The sequence below is a fragment of the Nicotiana tabacum genome, chromosome 22, assembly GCF_000715075.1.
Source record: "Nicotiana tabacum cultivar K326 chromosome 22, ASM71507v2, whole genome shotgun sequence".
In the NCBI taxonomy this organism is placed as follows: Eukaryota; Viridiplantae; Streptophyta; class Magnoliopsida; order Solanales; family Solanaceae; genus Nicotiana; species Nicotiana tabacum.
This window is the reverse complement of record NC_134101.1, coordinates 12,331,767-12,350,367: the sequence shown is the minus strand read 5'-3', so window position 1 is coordinate 12,350,367 and position 18,601 is coordinate 12,331,767. Positions and strand designations below refer to the sequence as shown.

At 42.6% G+C, this 18,601-nt stretch overlaps 1 protein-coding gene across 1 annotated transcript; it reads left to right on the top strand.

Annotated features, from left to right (window-relative positions):
• Nucleotides 1–4,272: 4,272 nt before the first annotated feature.
• On the top strand, nucleotides 4,273–8,495 carry LOC142175713 (uncharacterized). Its single transcript, XM_075242691.1, has 2 exons — nucleotides 4,273–4,710; nucleotides 8,019–8,495. The coding sequence occupies exons 1-2, from the start codon at nucleotides 4,273–4,275 to the stop codon at nucleotides 8,493–8,495; spliced, it is 915 nt and encodes a 304-aa protein (XP_075098792.1).
• Nucleotides 8,496–18,601: the final 10,106 nt, after the last annotated feature.

The following is an 18,601-nucleotide window of genomic DNA, read 5'->3' as shown; positions in this document are numbered from 1 at the left end:
GAAGAATGAAAAAGGACATAGTTGGGTTTGTGGCCAAGTGTCTTAACTGTCAACAGGTTAAATATGAGCATCAGAGACCGGGTGGATTACTTCAGAGGTTGGAGATCCCAGAGTGAAAGTGGGAGCAGATCACCATGGACTTTGTGGTTGGACTTCCTCAGACTTTGAGGAAGTTCGATACTATTTGGGTGATCGTGGATCGGCTGACCAAGTCAACCTATTTCATTCCGGTGCTGACTACATACTCTTTGGAGAGGTTGGCTGAGATTTATATCAGAGAGATTGTACGCCTTCATGGTATTCCAGTATCTATCATTTCAGACAGAGGTATACAGTTCACATCACGGTTTTGGAGAGCCGTACAACAGGAGTTGGGTATTAGGGTGGAGTTAAGCATGGCCTTTCACCCTCAGACGGACGGGCAGTCCGAGTGCACAATTCAGATTCTTGAGGATATGCTCCGTGCCTGTGTGATAGAGTTTGGAGGCTCATGGGACCGATACTTGCCACTTACAGAGTTCGCTTACAATAACAGTTACCAGTCCAGCATTCAGATGGCATCGTATGAGGCTTTGTATGGTAGGCGGTGCCGGTCCCCAGTGGGATGGTTTGAGCCGGGCGAGGCCCGATTGTTGGGTACAGATTTGGTCCAGGATGCCCTGGATAAGGTGAAGGTAATTCAGGAGAGATTTCGCACAACCCAGTCCAGGAAGAAGAGTTATGCAGACCGTAAGGTTCGTGATTTGGCATTTATGGTTGGTGAGCAGGTCTTGCTTCGGGTATCGCCTATGAAGGGTGTCATGAGGTTCGGGAAGAAAGGCAAGCTGAGTCCAAGGTTCATTGGTCCTTTTGAGATATTGCGGCGAGTTGGGGAGGTTGCTTATGAGCTTGACTTGCCTCCCAGCCTAGCAGGAGTTCACCCGATATTCCACGTGTTTATGCTCCGGAAGTATCACGGTGATCTGACTCATGTATTGGATTTCAGCTCTGTCTAGTTGGACAAAGATCTATCTTATGTTGAGGAGCCAGTAGCCATTTTGGACAGGCAGGTCAGAAAGCTCAGGTAAAATAATATTGCTTCAGTAAAGGTCCAGTAGAGGGGTCATCCGGTCAAGGAGGCGACTTGGGAGACTGAACAGGATATACACAGCCAGTACCCTCATCTTTTCACAGTTTCAGGTATGTCTTTATACTTGTTCGAGGACGAACAATTGTTTTAAGAGGGGGAGGATGTAATGACCCGGCCGGTCATTTTGAGAGTAATAGCCCCGATCCCCTATTAACTGCTTTCCCCAAATGTTTTTCTGCTATTGTGACTTGCCGGGATGATTGGTTTTGAGTTTCGGAGTGTTTTGGGACACTTAGTCCCCAAATGAGAGCTTAAGACTTAGGATTTGGACCGTAGTTGGAACTGCATGAAGACGGATCCGAAATGGAATTCTGTCAACTCCGTTAGTTTTGTTGAGTGATTTTGGGGTTAGGAGCGCATCCGAAACATGTTTTGGGGGTCTGTAGCAGATTTAGGCTTGAATTGGCGAAAGCTAGTTTTTCGGCGATTTTGGCCGATAGTGCAAATTTTGATATCGAGCTGGGAATGGAATTCTGAAAATGACTGTAGGTTCATAATGTTGATTATGACTTGTGCTCAAAATTTGAGGTCAATCGGACGTGGTTTGATAGGTTTCGACATCGGTTGTAAAATTTTGAAGTTTCAAGTTCTTTAAAATTGAATTGGAGGGTGATTCGTGATTTTTGCATTGTTTGATGGGATTTGAGAGCTCGACTAAATTCGTAAGGTGTTTTAGGATTGGTTGGTATGTTTAGTTGAGGTCCCGAGAGCCTCAGGTGTGTTTCGGATGCTTAACGGGTGAAAACTTGGACTTAGAGGAATTTCTGAACTTTGCTGGTTCTGCTGTTTTCGCACCTGCGTAAAAGAGACCGCATGTGCGCGAGCCGCACATGCGGAGATGGAAGCACAAATGCGATAAATCAAGAGTTGACCTGGGGTCGCAGGTGCGAGGAAGTTTTCGCATCTGCGATGCCCGCAAATGTGCAAGGATGTTCGCACATACGCAAGATGCGCAGAAGTGGAAGGGACTCCGCAGGCGCGAGGGCGCAGATGCGGCCCTTTCGTCTCAGGTGCGAAGGCAGAGGGGGTAAGTGAGTTGCACAGATGCGCACGTTGTTCCGCACAAGCGCACCCGCAGGTGCGAGCCCAGGTTCCGCAGGTGCGGAAATACCTGGGCAGTGATTAAAACCGAAGGGCTTCGCAATTTTTATCATTTTTGGCTTTGCAAACTCGGGTTTGGGCGATTTTTGAGAGCATTTTCGAGGCATTTCTTGAGGTAAGTTCCTTGTGCTTATTTTTGGTCAATAATCTTGCTTGCCATGTATTTTCCCACTTAGTTAATGTGTATTTAAGGTGGAAATTTAAAGTTGGAGACTAGGGATTTGGGAGTTTGAATTGTGGATTGGAGGACCATTTGGTGTCGGATTTTAGTAAATTTGATATGGTTAGACTCGTGAGTGAATGAGCTTTCTAGTTTCATGAATTTTGTCGGGTTTCGATACGTGGGCCCCGGGGGCCGGGTTTGAGCCAATTTCGGGTTTTGGCCTAATTTTGTAGTTTTTCTTGTGGGATTCATTCCATTAGCGCGTATTGATGGTATTGTACTGTTTTGAATAGATTCGGGCCATTTGGAGTCGTATACTCGTGGCAAGAACGTGATATCAAGTTGATTTGAGCTGTTCGAGGTAAGTGGCTTGCCTAACCTTGTGTTGGGGACTTTTCCCTTAAGATATCTTGATATTATTTGGTGTGTGGGCGCCGTGTACGTGAGGTGACAAGTACGTACACGGGCTATTATTTCAAAAATCATGTTTAACCTTTTTAAATCATAAATTGCTTCTCTTATTAATTGTACTAATATGTTTAATTGTGTAGTTTAGACTAGAAAAGCATATTTACGTGTTTTAACTGCCTAGTTGACATTTTGTGCATCATGTTTAGTTAAGTCCTTATTTGCCTTATCTATGTCCAGTATAAACTTTATAACTCGATGCCATACCTGCCATTTCATCTTGCATTGCATATTTAAATTGGAACTACGGACGTATTCCGGGAGATCCCTCTGTACTGCATATTAAAATTGGGATTACGGACGTATTCCGGAAGATCCCCATGTACTGCATATTTAAATTGGTACTACGGACGTATTCCGGGAGATGCCCCAGCACTGCATATTTACTTTGGGACTACGGACGTATTCTGGAAGATCCCCCAGCACTGCATATTTACTTTGGGACTACGGACGTATTTCGGGAAATCCCCCTGTACTGCATATTCATTTGAAACTACGGGACGGTATCCCGAGAGATTTCCTACTGTGTTTACCTTGTTTTGAGCCGAGGGCTCCCTTAACTGTTAAATATTCGAGAATTTCTTTAACCGTGTTACCGTAAATTCTACTTATATCTTTTACTGTTTAATTTATTATATTTACTCTGGTAGGGCCTTGACCTGACCTCGTCACTACTCGACCGAGGTTAGGCTTGGCACTTACTGGGTACCATTGTGGTGTACTCATGCCCTTCCCTGCACATGTTTTTCGTGTGCAGATCCAGGTGCGAGCTATCAGCCTCGGGGTTAGTACGTGCTGCTGATTCTAGGAGACTTCAAAGTACCTCTACTTGCGTCCGCAGATTTTCGGAGTCCCCTTCTACTCCCTCGTCTAGAGATTTTCCTTATTATCTTCAGCCTTTTGTATAGAGCTACATAGATTATAGCAGTTTGTGATTTATTGATATTTCGGGTCTTGGGAAATTATTTTATGTATGCCGAGTGGTACTATTCTTGGCTATTTAAAATATACTGTTTATCAAAAAAAAATGTTGTATTTTTTTTATATTTTTCGCAAATGTTAGGCTTACCTAGTCGTAAAAACTAGGTGCCATCACGACACTTTACGGAGGGTTAATTTGGGTCGTGACAGTAAGGCATACACAAGATTGAGAGTTGGATCCTGGAACATAGGGACACTGATGGGTAAGTCGATAGAGTTGGGGAAGATTCTCCAGAAGAGGAAGATTAATATAGCATGTGTCCAGGAGTCTAGATAGGGTACGAAGGCTCAGGATGTTAATGGGTATAAGCTATGGTATTCGAGGGGTGTTGGCGGCAAGAACGGGGTATGTACTTTAGTTGATAGGGATCTTCGGGAGTTAGTGGTGGATTTCAGAAGGGTGAATAATAGGCTGTTGATTATTAAGCTAATGGTTAATGGGTTCACTTTTAACGTGATTAGTGCTTACGCGCCTCAAGCAGGGCTGTGCAAGGAGGTCAACAGGCATTTCTGGGAGGATTTGGACGAGGTTGTGCGTGGTATCCCGCAGTCCGAGAAGGTTTTCATAGGGGGTGACTTCAATGGTCATGTTGGGGAGACGTCTAGGGGTTATAACAAGGTGCATGGCGGGTTTGGTTTCGGGGTTAGGAATGAGGGCGGTACTTCGTTGTTGGATTTTGCTAAAGCTTTTGATTTGGTACTAGCTAACACGGGTTTTCAGAAGAGGGAGGAATACTTAGTCACTTTCCGGAGTAGGGTTACAAAGACTCAGATTGATTATCTTCTCCTCAGGAAAGGAAATAAAGGCCTTTGTACGGATTGCAAGGTTATCCCAAGTGAGTGCCTCTCGACGCAGTATAGGCTCTTGGTAATGGACTTGGAGGTCAAGTGTCATGCCCCAAACTCGGGGAGCGCGAACGGCGCTCAACTGAGTAAACCCGGCTGAGCAAGTATGTTAGATTTTATTCTATCCAAATTCATCCATAAATAAAGAGGAGATGTACTCCATCAATCAAACACTAATAAGATTTCATTAGCAACTTTCATTTTATTTCCATTAGCAGCTTCATTCAAAATTTCCAAAATATTACTAATTTATAGATATAATGAAAAACATGTTTGCCAAATACCAACATTTCTAATTCAATTCCCAACATCAAATACCACCCACAACCTATCTACAGAGCCTCTAAGTACAACTGAAGAGTAATATGGAAATGTCGGTAACAAGGCCCCGACTATACATCAAACACAATACATGAGGAACAAAAGATACATGACCCCGAAATGAAGTGGGGCTCACCAAGTCAGCTGGGAATAGAGTGTACCACTCTCACTGATCAATGTCGCCTGCTGTAAAACCACCTGTATCCATTAAAGATGCAGTGCCCCCAGCAAAAGAGACGTTAGTACCGTCGAATATCACTAGTATGTAAAGCTAAAAGTCCTCTTTCAAAATAGAATGTACATATAAGAAAAGAAAAATCATAGAAATAGCAAGTCACCATCAACAATACCTAAATGCCCAGTTGAAACTTAACAATTTTAAAAATACGAAAATAATATATATTTTTTGTTGGGAGATCTTTAGTACTGATAATACCACAGTTCACAATACCACAACCTACAATACCACTATTCACAATACCACCGTACTCTTGACACGGAGTCCGATCACGACCCGATCAACTAGGCCATCTCATCCGAGACATCAACCACAATCACAATCTCAATCACAATTTCAATTACAATTATAAATAAATAAGTAAGGCAAGTCCATGCCCTGGGAAGTCCATCCCGAATATATAATCATTTACGCTCACTGTGTGGGGTGCAGACTCCGGAGGGGCTCCTTCAGCCCAAGCGTGATATAAAGTCAATGTGGCATGCTGTGGGAGGGCAGCCCCGATCCATAACAATAAAGCCTATAAGGCCTGCTGCGGCGTGCGGCCCCGATCCATAATAATAAAGCCTATAAGGCCCGTTGTAGCGTGCGGGCCCGATCCAGAACAATAAAGCCTATAAGACTTGCTGCGGTATGCAACCCGATCCCATAAAAATAAAAATATATATACAGCCGATATGGCCAGTTACAGGCGGGCAGCCCCGATCCTATACATATCCTCACAATGGATGAACATGACTGAGTATGAAATGTATATTTTTAAAATAATTAATTCAGCAACATCCTAAAATATCGGCACGTAGTCTAAACATGATCTTTAATACGAGCCTAAGCTCAATTTCTCCAACAAGTGGAGGATACGCGGATAACAACATGATTCTTTAATTTTATAACTCCACAGAGTTTATTTAAGTTACAATTTCTATGGTGCACGCTCACACGCTCGTCACCTAGCATGTGCGTCACCTCAAACAATTGATATAACACAAAGTTCGGGGATTCATACCCTCATAACCAAGTTTAGAAATGTTACTTACCTCAACTTCTTTCACGTTGTATAAATATTCATTAGTATTTTTAACCACTCACAACCACAATATTTTCTTGGCTCTTTTGGCCATTCATAAGATTCTTTATTTATGGCACAGTGGTCGAATTTCATGTTCCACACTTTCACCTCTTTTACTTTCAAGGATCACCATCAAACATCAACATATAGAATATTTCGGAAATCATAAACCTCAAATTCATTAGTGATGTAAATTTTAAACACAAAAGGTTTCTTCCCAAAGAATGGGGCATACCGACCAGCAATAGAAACATACATCAAAATCATCAACTAGCAATACACCATTTATTCTTGCAATACTCTTTCCCAGAAATGACAACGTACAATTTCAACACCTGAGTATGTAAGAACTCGAATCACACTGGATATATTTATAAAGCAAAACATTAGTTATAACAGCCACTTATGGGCATGAATTGAGTACAAAAGCTTTTAGGCAATTCTATTTTCGAATTTATTTTTAAACAATTGAGTCGAAGCCCATTTCATAATCTTTATCACATCCTCTCATTTCATTAGCACCACTAGCTACAATTATAACTTAAATTCTTGGCACGTTGGCCACACTCTATATCCCCAATTCACTTATTTCATTTTCAAACATCTTTAAAGATTATCAACAACAAGACATTTCCAATTAAGACTTTAAGTGCACATATGAGCAATTTGAGTCTTAAGCATATTGAGTTTTTCTCACACAATTTGGCATACTTGCCTTCATTTGAAACACGACTCAAAGCCATAACATTTTAATACGCAACCCATACTTTAAATATATATCTTTTGACATAAGGCTCATCCGGAATAGTCAAGTTTATAGGGGATAACCTGGAATATAAAAATTAGGAATCTTGAGCCAACCATACTTGAACTTAGGGGAACATTATAGAATTCGATTCTAAGAGAGAAAGTTTAGCCAACATACCTTGTCCGAGCTTTTCTTAAGTTACTACAACGCCCCCAACACTTCTAGCAATAACAATCTATAGGAAGATAGCGAAAATCAATTAATGATTAGAAGGATTCCCATGATGTAACTCTCTAAAGAATTTTGTCAAACACCTAACATGCAAAATAGACTACAAGGCTCTACAATGGAGATCCCTTCATCACCCAACCAATTTCAACAAGAACTACCCAAAATGGTTCATTAACCCCACATACTATAACTTTGTGTCACATGCATGGCCTATTTCCAACCCCACAATATATTTGAACTCATAACCTCTTGTATGAAAGCTTAGAAGTAGGACTTAAATGGATGAATGATAATCTAGTGATTGGCTTCCTTGATTCTTGAAGATTGGTGCAATATTGGATGATTGGGGTGTTAGGTTTTCTCCTTCTATCTCTAAAATGCTCTTACCTCTCTCTAGACTCACCAGAAAATCGTCCCAAATTAAGCCCCAAAGACTATTTAACAAAATGGGGTCGGGTTATAAAAATCCAAAATTAACACAGGCGCGCCGCATGGGACGCGACGCGACAATGATAAATTTGCTAGAAATGCATTTTTGAAGTTCACTGGAAATTGCCACAAGCGCGCCGCATGGCGCGAAGCGCGGTAGTGTACCCAGCGCAAAAATTTTCTTTTTACTCCCCAGTGCACTGTTCAACCCAAAACGTTTGCACCGTGGCTCGTTTTCTATAATTTTCAAACATATGAGCCTATCTCGGCACCACAAAACCTTAAATTCCTTAGCAAAATTTTCCGAGGCCTTACATCAAGAGAGTGAGGAAGAAGAGAGCGGTGTATGTCCAACCTAAGATCAAGTGGGGAGCCTTGACTAAGAGAAAGGCTCAGGAGTTGAGGGAGAAGCTGTTGGCTCTGGGGGCCTGGAGGAGTAGTGGGGATGCGAGTAGTATGTGGACCACGACAGCGAACTGCATTAGGAAAGTTGCTATGGAGGTGTTAGGGGTCTCGAAGGGTTACTTAGGTGGCCACAAAGGGGACTGTTGGTGGAATGGGGAGGTCCAAGGAAAAATGGAAGCTAAGAAAGCAGCATATTTGAACCTAGTGGGGAGCACGGACGAGGAAGAACGGATGTCGCATAGGGAGTGTTATAAGAAGGCACAGAGAGAGGTGAAGCTCGCGGTCACGGCGGCTAAGACTGCATCTTTTGAGAGATTATATAAAGATCTTGGGGCAAAGACGGGGATAAAAAGTTGTACACGTTAGCCAAGATTAGGGAGAGGAAGGCTCGGGACCTGGATAGAGTAAGGTGCATCAAAGACGAAGACGACAAGGTATTAGTGGAATATGCGGGTATCAGGCGTAGATGGCAGGGGTACTTCCACGGACTCTAGAACGAGGAAGGGGATAGAAACATCGTACTGGGTGAGTTGGAGAACTCAGAGAGTCAGAGAGATTTTGGGTTTTGTAGGCATATTAAGTGTGAGGAGGAGGAAGTGGCAATATAGAAGATGATTAGGGGCAAGGCGACTGGGCCTGATGAGATCTCGGTAGAATTTTGGAAGGAAGAGGGTAGGGTAGGCTTACAGTGGCTTACTAGCTTGTTTAACGTCATTTTCAAGACGCAGAAGATGCCCGAAGATTGGCGGTTGAGTTTGTTGATTCCGTTATACAAAAATAAAGGGGATATCTAGAAATACAACAACTATAAGGGTATCAAGCTGCTGAGTCACACTTTGAAGGGTTGGGAGATGGTGGTCGATAAGAAAGTGAGGACATGTGTATCTATCTCTGAGAACCAATTTTATGCTGGGATGGTCAACTACAGAAGCCATTCACCTTGTGAGACGCTTGGTGGAACAGTATAGGGAGAGGAAAAAGGACTTGCACATGGTGTTCATTGACCTCGAGAAAGCTTATGACAAAGTCCCGAGGGAGGTGCTATGGAGATGTTTGAAGGTTAGCGGAGTCCCGGTAGCGTACATCAGGGTGATTAAGGACATGTATGTAAGGACCCGACCGATTGTTTTGCTTTCTAGAACCCCGTTCTCCTAAATAAGACTCCTTGTATGTGCTTTTACCGTTTTATGACTTGCGGGGATGGTTAGTTCGGGATTTAGAAGGGTTCGGGTTGACATAGTAACACTTGGTTCCTTAAGGTTGGTAAAAGAGCTAAGTTTGACTTTGGTCAACATTTTGAGTAAACGACCTCATAATCAGATTTTGACGGTTCCAATAGGTTCGTATGATGATTTCGAACTTGGGCGTATGTTTGGATCGGGTTTTGGATGACCCAGGATTATTTCGGCGCCTAATATTGAAAGTTGGCATTTGGGTAAAATTCATAAGTTTGGGTTGACGTGGATTTTTTTGCTATCGATGCCTGTTTGGGATTTTGAGCTTGGTAATAGTTCCGTATAGTGATTTTGGTCTTAGGAGCGCGTCCAGATATGGATTTGGAAGTCCGTAGGTCATTTCGGGGTCATTTGGCGAAAGTTAAAAATTTGAAGGTTTTTGAGAAGTTTGACTGGGAATGAACTTTTTGATATCGGGTTTGAATTCTGATTCCGGAAGTTGGAGTAGGTCCGTAATGTCATTTAAGACTTGCACGCAAAATTTAGTGTCATTCCGAGTATTTTAAGTATGTTTCGGCGCGTTCGGAGTAAGTTTGAAGAACTTGAAGTTCATGTTTTGATTTAATTAGTATGGGGTGTGATTCTTAGTTTTGATATTGTTTTACACATTCTGAGGGTTCGAGCGAGTCTGTTTTACTATTTCGAACTTGTTGGTATGTTTGGGCGGGGCCCTGGGGGCCTCGGGTGTTAATCGGACGAGGCTCGAACCAAGTTTGGACTTGGGAGCAACAGTTGAAGCTCCCAGCTTCTAGTGCAATCGCACATACGCTTGGCCAGCCGCAGGTGCGAGCTCGCAGAAGCGAGCCACAAGCCGCAGAAGCGAACCAGCAAGGGCTGCCCAGAAATCGCAGGTGCGGAGGATTTTTGCGCACCTGCGAATGCGCAGGTGTGAAGGCAGTAACCGCAGAAGCGACCAGAGCCGTGGGCGCAGAAGAAATGGTGTAGCAGCGGTCCCTAGGTGCGGCAGTGGCTTCGCGGGTGCGGGAATCGCTGGGGGCAATGGGGTTGTTTTAAGTCGGGGTTTGAGCATTTTTGGCTCATTTCTTACACTTCTTGGGGCGATTTTGGAGCTGGTTAAAGAGGGATTTTCACCAACTAATTGAGGTAAGTAATTTCTATCTAATGTGAGTTAAATACATAGTTTGTGGGTAGATTTTAACATGTAAATTAGTGAAAATTGTGGGTTTAGATGAAAACCTAGGTTTTGATAAAAATGGAATTTAACTACGAAATTTGTTATGGAATTTGGTGGAAATCATATATCTGAGTTCGTAGGGTTATGGGTAACAATTTTCTTCGAAAATTTTCGGTATCCGGGCGCGTGGGCCTGGGGATGAATTTTAAGAATTTTCTAATTTGGGTTGGGTAATTACTTATATAGTTAAGTTATGATTTTTTGAACATGCATTGATTAATTTAAATAACATTTGACTAGTTTCGGATTGTCCGCACTGAATTGAGGCTTTAGAGCGAATTGGTGGCCAGAAAGTGGGCTTTGAGACGAGGTAAGTTTCTTTTCTAATCTTGTAATTGGGAACTCATCCCCTTATGTGTGTTTTATTATAAATTACTTGTGTGGGGAGCTACGTATGCACCAGGTGAGGAGAGTCCGTGCGTAGCTATATTCCATGTGATGTCCGAGTAGTATTAGGTTCACATCATGTTTTGTGGATGCCGTGATTTGATTATGTTTATTAATTGTCTTGCACAGAACTGAGATTGAGGATTTCAAGATTTAAAGTTTCCAGTTTAGCCTCCTTATTTTTGGAAAGAATTGAAGAAATTTTATAATAACTTGAGAAATCTATGTTCACTCGCGCCGCAAGTATTTTCGCGAGCGAGATAAAAGTTCTACTACTCTCATGGGAGCGGGCCATTCGCGTCGGCAGGTTAATAGATACATCTATGGTTCATTTCGTTCGATCCTCGATAGTGCACACAATATATGTATATGTATTATTAGATCGGGTCGTACGTCCTCGGCATAATTTGTGCGTAATAATACTTGGAGCCCAATTTTACTTGATATCATTTTTGTTGGTTTGAGAGGTTAAATGATTAAATGATGGAAGTTGATCTGGGATTTACTATCAGTGAAAGAGCTGTTTATTTACTTGATAGCATGTTTTGTATATTCTACTAGTAGCTCATATACTTGTGACACCAGGTCTTGAAAATTTATGCTAGTAGACACTTGTCGATTTTGATTATTTATTTCATCTCATTTACTCTTAAATTGTCTATTACTCACTTTTATGAAAATTTTCACTTCTTAATTGTTCAATAATTAAAAATCAACTATTTCTAAGTTATTAAAAGAAATAATCACATGGTTAGTTCACTGTTGGCTTACCTAGCGGTAACGTTGGGCGCCGTCATGATCTATAGGGGAAATTGGGTCGTGACAATGTACGTAGGTGCTAAGACTCGGGTAAGGATGGCGGGAGGAGACTCAGAACATTTCCATGTGGAGATGGGGTTGCATCAGGGATCAACCCTTAGCCCATTTTTGTTTGCCTTAGCGTTGGATGTGCTGACACAACACATATAAGAGAGGGTGCCATGGTGTATGTTATTTGCATATGACATAGTACTGATTGACGAGACACGTGGGGGTGCTAACGCTAGGTTGGAAATTTAGAGACAGACGCTGGAGTCCAAACGTTTCAAGTTGAGTAGGTCGAAAACTGAATACTTGGAATGCAAGTTTAGTGATGAGAGGCATGGAGAAGAAGTGAAAGTAAAGATGGATACTCAAGTAATTCCCAAAAGAGATAGTTTCAAGTATCTTGGGTCTATAATCCAAGGCAACGGGGAGATTAACGAGGATGTTACTCACCGCATTGGAGAGAGATGGATGAGATGGAGGCTAGATTCGAGGGTTTTATGCGATAAGAATGTTCCTCCTAGACTTAAGGGCAAATTTTACATTGTGGTGGTTAGACCGACTATGTTGTATGGAGCTGAGTGTTGACCCGTCAAGAAGTCCCATGTCCAGAAGATGAGCGTAGCTGAAATGAGGATGTTGAGATGGATGTGTGAACCATACCAGGAAAGACAAGATCAGGAATGAAGTTATTAGGGACAAGGTGGGAGTAGCAGCCATGAAAGACAAGTTGCGAGAATCGAGGTTGCGATGGTTTGGGCATGTGATGAGGAGAGACATAGATGCCCCGGTCAGGAGGTGTGAGAGATGGACCATGGCGGGATTGAGGAAGGGCAGGGGTAGGCCAAAGAAGTATTGGGGAGAGATAATTAGGCACGACATGTTAGTGCTTTACCTAACCGATGACATGACTAGCGATAGGAAGGTATGGAGGTCGACGATTAAGGTGGTGGGTTGACTGGTAGTTGTGAGTTTCTCCTGGGGTTACCAGTAGTACTAGTAATAGTCTTGTTGTCAGTTGAAAGATACTTTCTTCTTGTTTATTATTATATCTGGTACTTGGCAGCAAGTTCAGTATTTTGTAAATTGCTACTGGAAATTGTTGCTCCCTGATTATTACTATTTGATGCTACTTTTTTTTTCCGACTTTTACTAGAATTGCCGCTCCCTGATTGATATTATTTGATGTTATTATTCCCCCTTGCCTTATCGCCCTTTGTCTCCTTCTTGTTTCTTTCTTCCCCCTATTTCTTCTTCTTCTTCCTTCTCTTCCTCTCCACACTTTCTTGAGTCGAGGGTCTATCGAAAACAACCTCTCTACCTCCCCGGGTAGGGATAAGGTCTGCGTACACATTACCCTCCCCAAATCCCACATGTGAGATTATACTGGGAATGTTGTTGTTGTTGTTATTGTTGTTGCCGACTATATTGTTGAATGAGTGACTATACAATTTGAAAATCTCAAAAATATATTTCTTTACATTCATTGATGTTTGGGTATAAAAAAAAAAGGAATCGTTACCTTGTATGACTACCGGTAACTCACCTCAATATTTAACCGTAATAGACAAAGTAACAAAATAATTTGCACCTCATAGCCAACAAATCCTATCGTTCCCTTCTAGTTGTAAAATACGCGATAACTTGACATCTATTCAATCTTGTTAAAATTGTTAAATTAACTACTTTCTAACACCTCTACACACAGAATGTCAGAATGTTTACCCGAAAAATAGATAGAGTTGAATTAGTACGTAGTTCTAAGGATATATGATATAACTTGATACAAACCGTAGGGATAAATAGAAATATTGAATATGGATTGTAAAGAATGCGATATAAACAAGGTAGGAAAGAAGATGATTTTTAGGACTTAGCACAATAGACCAATTAATGAAGCTTACAAGAACAATTCTTCAATATGGAACAATATGGTACTTGAATTACAATATAAGCAAAAAACTTCTTCCACAGAAATATATTCATCCTCTTTATAGTGAAGGATCCTACTTTAGATATAATAAAAAAATATATAGTGGAGAACCCATGATAAATCAGCTTTTCCCTAATTTCCGCCGAGATTCTCTTCCTTAGTGTGTTTGCAGTGGATCTTGTCTGTGATATCGAGCTCGATCGGCCTCGATGCCGGTTGGTATTGCTTCTAGAGCTCGATATGGACTCAAAACCAGGTGATGATTTGGGCTCGATCGGCCTCGATGCTGGTCGGTATTGCTTCTAGAGCTCGAAATCATCTCATCATAATTTGATTCGGACCCGACCTCGATAACGACTTCGAACTCGGTGTTTGATCTATACCTGAAATCTGAAGCTCGTTCATACCATCTTCGGAACCCATCTTGATATTATGAAGTCTTTCTTCGATCCTTTATGTTTCAACCTCGATCAATCGTACGAAGGTCGAAATCTATTTCGACCGTATACAGATAGTCCCCTAGTTTCTCGGGAAAGGATGTGGCGAGAAACGATATAATTTTCCAACAGCTCGATCAGATATATGCTGATGTTTGCATCGATCCCGAGCATGACGTACGTGATAGTTATCCCGTCGGTTCAATTTTGCCAAGGCATTTAATGTGTGTCAGATGATGGTTAGCCACTGCTGATATTGAACCGTCATTGCTTCAATCTATAAATAGCCCTTCCTTCCACATTCATCACTTTTACGTCTTCAATCTTCTAAATTTTCTAAGTTCCCTTTCGTCTTTTCAGAGTTTTCTGTCTGCAAATCTGTGAGTTTTACTGCAAATTCTTTCTTAAAACACCAAATACTCTCGTTCTTTGTTCACGGGATTTTAAATGGCAAAAACATCTAAAATTGTCCCGCAAAAAGAGACTGTTTCTTCATCTCGACCTGTTGGTGGTGAGGATGTGGAAGAGCCCCGCCCTGAGGAATTCATTCTGGTAGGGTGCTCGACTGTAAGCGATTTTAAAATTGAAAAGCCTTCTCTGATACGGGTCGGTGTGAGCCGATGTCGAGGTACCGATGTTCAATTAACGAGATAGTTCTCGATAAGGTCATACAAAAATGCAACTGGGATAATAAACTCGTAGTAATCCCATCGCCTGATGAATCAATTACTACCCATATCGAAGGGTTCTTAAGTGTTTACACTTATCCTTTCACGTTGGGCCCTCTAGACCCTGTCATCGTTGCCTTCTGTAAGAGGTATGATGTGACCCTCAGCCCGATCCACCCTTCCTTTTGGAGGATAGTGATTCTTCTTCGATTTTTCTCGAGCAAGTTCGAGGGGCGTATCTTCACCCTCGATCATCTTATGCGCCTTTACAGTCCCCGACTTTATCGAGGAGGGTTGATCAAGCTTGCTCGCCGAGCAACCAAAGCGCCATTCTCGAGCATAGACGAGACTCGGGATCGGGGTTGGATGGGCCGTTTTGTTCGAATCAAAACCTTGAACCTGATCCCTGCCGATGACTTGCCATTTCCCGAAAAATAGAATATGAGCCGTGAGTAAACGTTTCTCTTTGCCCATTTTGATTTTATGATTGCCTTTCATTTTGTTGATCCATTTTTCTTTTCTTATCACAACCGTAGCTCGGATGCCGGAACCGATCCCGGATCTTAAATAATGGGTCGAAGGTCTGGTGTTGTAGAGACCGTACTCCAAGCGTGCTTGGGTCGAATTATCTAAGGGTCGATAGGAGGCCCGCAGTCATGGTACATCTTTTTATCGATTTGTCTCTTTATCAGTTTGTACGGTAAATCTCCCATTTTCCCCTTTGTAGGACTCGGGAAAGATGTAGTCATGAGGCCCCCATCTGGTGGTGAAGAATTCCTACCCTGAAACAGGTAAAAGAAAGGAAGAGAAAAGACGTATCGGGCTCCCCGAGCTCGGAAAAGAAGAAACCGACTAAGAGATCTCGAAAGCCGAAGGGGGGCTCTGGTGTTATGTCTTCGGAAGTGGTCCGCTATTTAAGGGATGAGCCCGAAGAAGGAGAGGAGAATTTAGCATGCGTACGGGCTAATGTTGTGATTCAACAGTCTTCCAATTTGGTAGAAGCAAATCAGGGAACCCTGGCCATAATCCCAGAACAAGAAGAAGCCGAGATTATCCCTTCTCGAGCTAAGATGATTGAAAGGGATACCGAGGGTGGGTCTTCTCGGGAAGTAGAAGATATTTCAAGGGATGAGTTCGGGATAGTTGACATTAACGGATCTCCTCAGATTTGGGATGCCATGATTCGAGAGGCCAGCATGTTGGAGGATCGGTCCTATGTGGGCATTCAGGAGTCGGCTGATATCCACAATTTTTTGGAGGGGCTTGAGTCAGGTGCCTCGGAGGAGGTTACCGATTTTGGTGTAATGACGGTACCCAAAAAAGCATTGTGGTCGGGTTTTATCGAGCCTTCATCACAAACTGGTGGACTGATTCCCAGCCCCGAGTATCGATCCCGACCGTAGGCGGAAGATAGTACTCTCCATACCTGAGGATACCCGGATATTTTCTCCCCCTGTGGGGATTGCAAGTTACCTTCGGTCCTTGGTGACCGAAGAAGATAAATCAGTGATGAATGCGGTGGGGCCCACATGTCTATTCAACGAGGCCCAACATGCTTTAAATCCGCTAACTCCGATGGCGTTTTTGCCGATTCTTTTACACTTAGAGTTGTAGGTAATTCTAATATTTCTCCTTCTGTTTGTAGGCTTCGGTGTTGCATCACGAGGCCTTTATTCGAATCCGGGAGGAGCATGATGCCGAGGCTCGGAGCCTTACTGAGAAGAGTGACTCGTACAAGCTCCTTAGTGAAAAACTTCGAGTAGATTTGACAGCGGCTCGGGAAGAGCATGAAGAGATGGCTGAGCAGGTATTCCGAATGCTCCATGACAGTAAAGATGAAAAAAGATAACCACTAACAATCCAATTCTGCAGGTTCGGCAGAGGATCGAGCAGATTAGACGGCTTAACTCACAGGTAGATGCGCTAGTGGCCGAGGCAGAAGAATTTAAAAGGTGTATGGATATTCTTGCCTCGAAAAAGGAAGTCGTTCAAGCTCAGTTGGAGCTGTCTGATGCCCAACTTCGATCTGCGAAAGAAAATGCTTCGGGGCTGATCGAAAAGATGAAAGAGCTACAACATCGGTTGGATTTGGCCGCTTCAGATAAAATAGATTTGGCTAAAGAACTTGAAGTGGTAAGATCTAAGGTGATCGGGGCTAATAAAAGAGCCGATGCCAAAGTGGCTCAGTTCAGGATCGATGTTGAGGTTAATCAAGCCAAAGCTAAGAGCATGGTCAAACATGCAAAATGGAAAGCTCGGAGAGAAGCTCTCGAGGAGGTCAGAGCTCAAGTCTTCGATATTGGGGCCGAGATTGAAGTCGCCAGGGCGGAGGAGAACAAAGCTCGAAGGTTGGCCTTTCCTGAGGAGGACTCCGATGATTCGGGGGAGTCTGAAGATGAGGAAGATGCCGAGAACACGGCCTCCGATGAAGATTGAGTCATTTAGGGCCTTAGGTAGCTTGTTGCATTCTTTTGATACCGCTTTCAGTTTTTGTATGAAGAACTTCCTTTTGGATGAGTTGCCGCCTTTGTACAAAAATTTGTAAATATAAATCTTTCTTCCTTTTGAAGCAAAATAGCCTTTTAATCTAAATAGATAGTTTGAATTTGAATCTCTGTTACCTTCGGGCCTTGTGGGTAGTACATTTGCTTTATCGGGCTCGAACAACCTTCAACCTTAAATAGTCAAGTGTTTGTTTGAACTCGAAATAATGAGTAATTTTACTCGAAGTAATGTAGCCCGTAGGCATTGATTGGTCGAGTGGGTGATTTGCCCAAACTCGAAGTAAAAGTAACCCGTAGGCTTAGTAGTCGAGTGAATGATTCGAACTCAAAGTAATGTAGCCCGTAGGCAAAATGGTCGAGTGAGTGCTTGCTCGAACTCAAAATAGGAGTAGCCCATAGGCGTAATGGTCGAGTGAGTGCTTTCTCGAACTCGAAATAAAAGTAGCTCGTAGGCTTAGTAGTCGAGTGAATGATTTGAACTCTAAGTAATGTAGCCCATAGGCGTAATGGTCGAGTGAGTGCTTGATCGAAATAAAAGTAGCCCGTAGGCTTAGTAGTCGAGTGAATGATTCGAACTCGAAGTAATGTAGCCTGTAGGCATAATGGTCGAGTGACTGCTTGCTCGAACTTGAAATAAAAGTAGCCCGTAGTCTTAGTAACCGAGTGAATGATTCGAACTCGAAATAATGTAGCCCGTAGGCGTAATGGTCGAGTGAGTGCTTGCTCGAACTCGAAATAAAAGTAGCACGTAGGCTTAGTAGCCGAGTGAATAATTTGAACTTGAAGTAATGTAGCCCGTAGGCGAAATGGTCGAGTGAGTGCTTGCTCGAACTCGAAATAAATGTAGCTCGTAGGCTTAGTGATCGAGTGAGTACTTGCTCGAACTCGATCCTGTTTGCATAATAAATCTTGGATATAAGATATCGGTAAAGAAGAGAACTTTCTTTGCAAGTCATTATACATGTGTTCATGGTTTACGTCAGGGCTCAGGCCAACTATATGAGCATGGTTCGTTTTGACCATTTGGCTCTTACAACGTTTCCTGTCGTGACACCGTTTATCATGAAATAACGAAGTAACTTCCTCTGCACCGAACTTGATAATCATCACAGATACGTTCAATGATAATGCCCTCCCCCCAGTATTCGAGGTTAATTGTAAAGAGGCCTCGGATACTGTTGAATTATTTGCATGATCAATGGTTGCCTTGTTAAAAAACAATCTCGTCGAAAACCCTATTTGGGACAGACACCATGCTTTCTGGCCTAAAGGCTTCGAGTTGAATAATCCGTCTATCTTTGGTCAAACA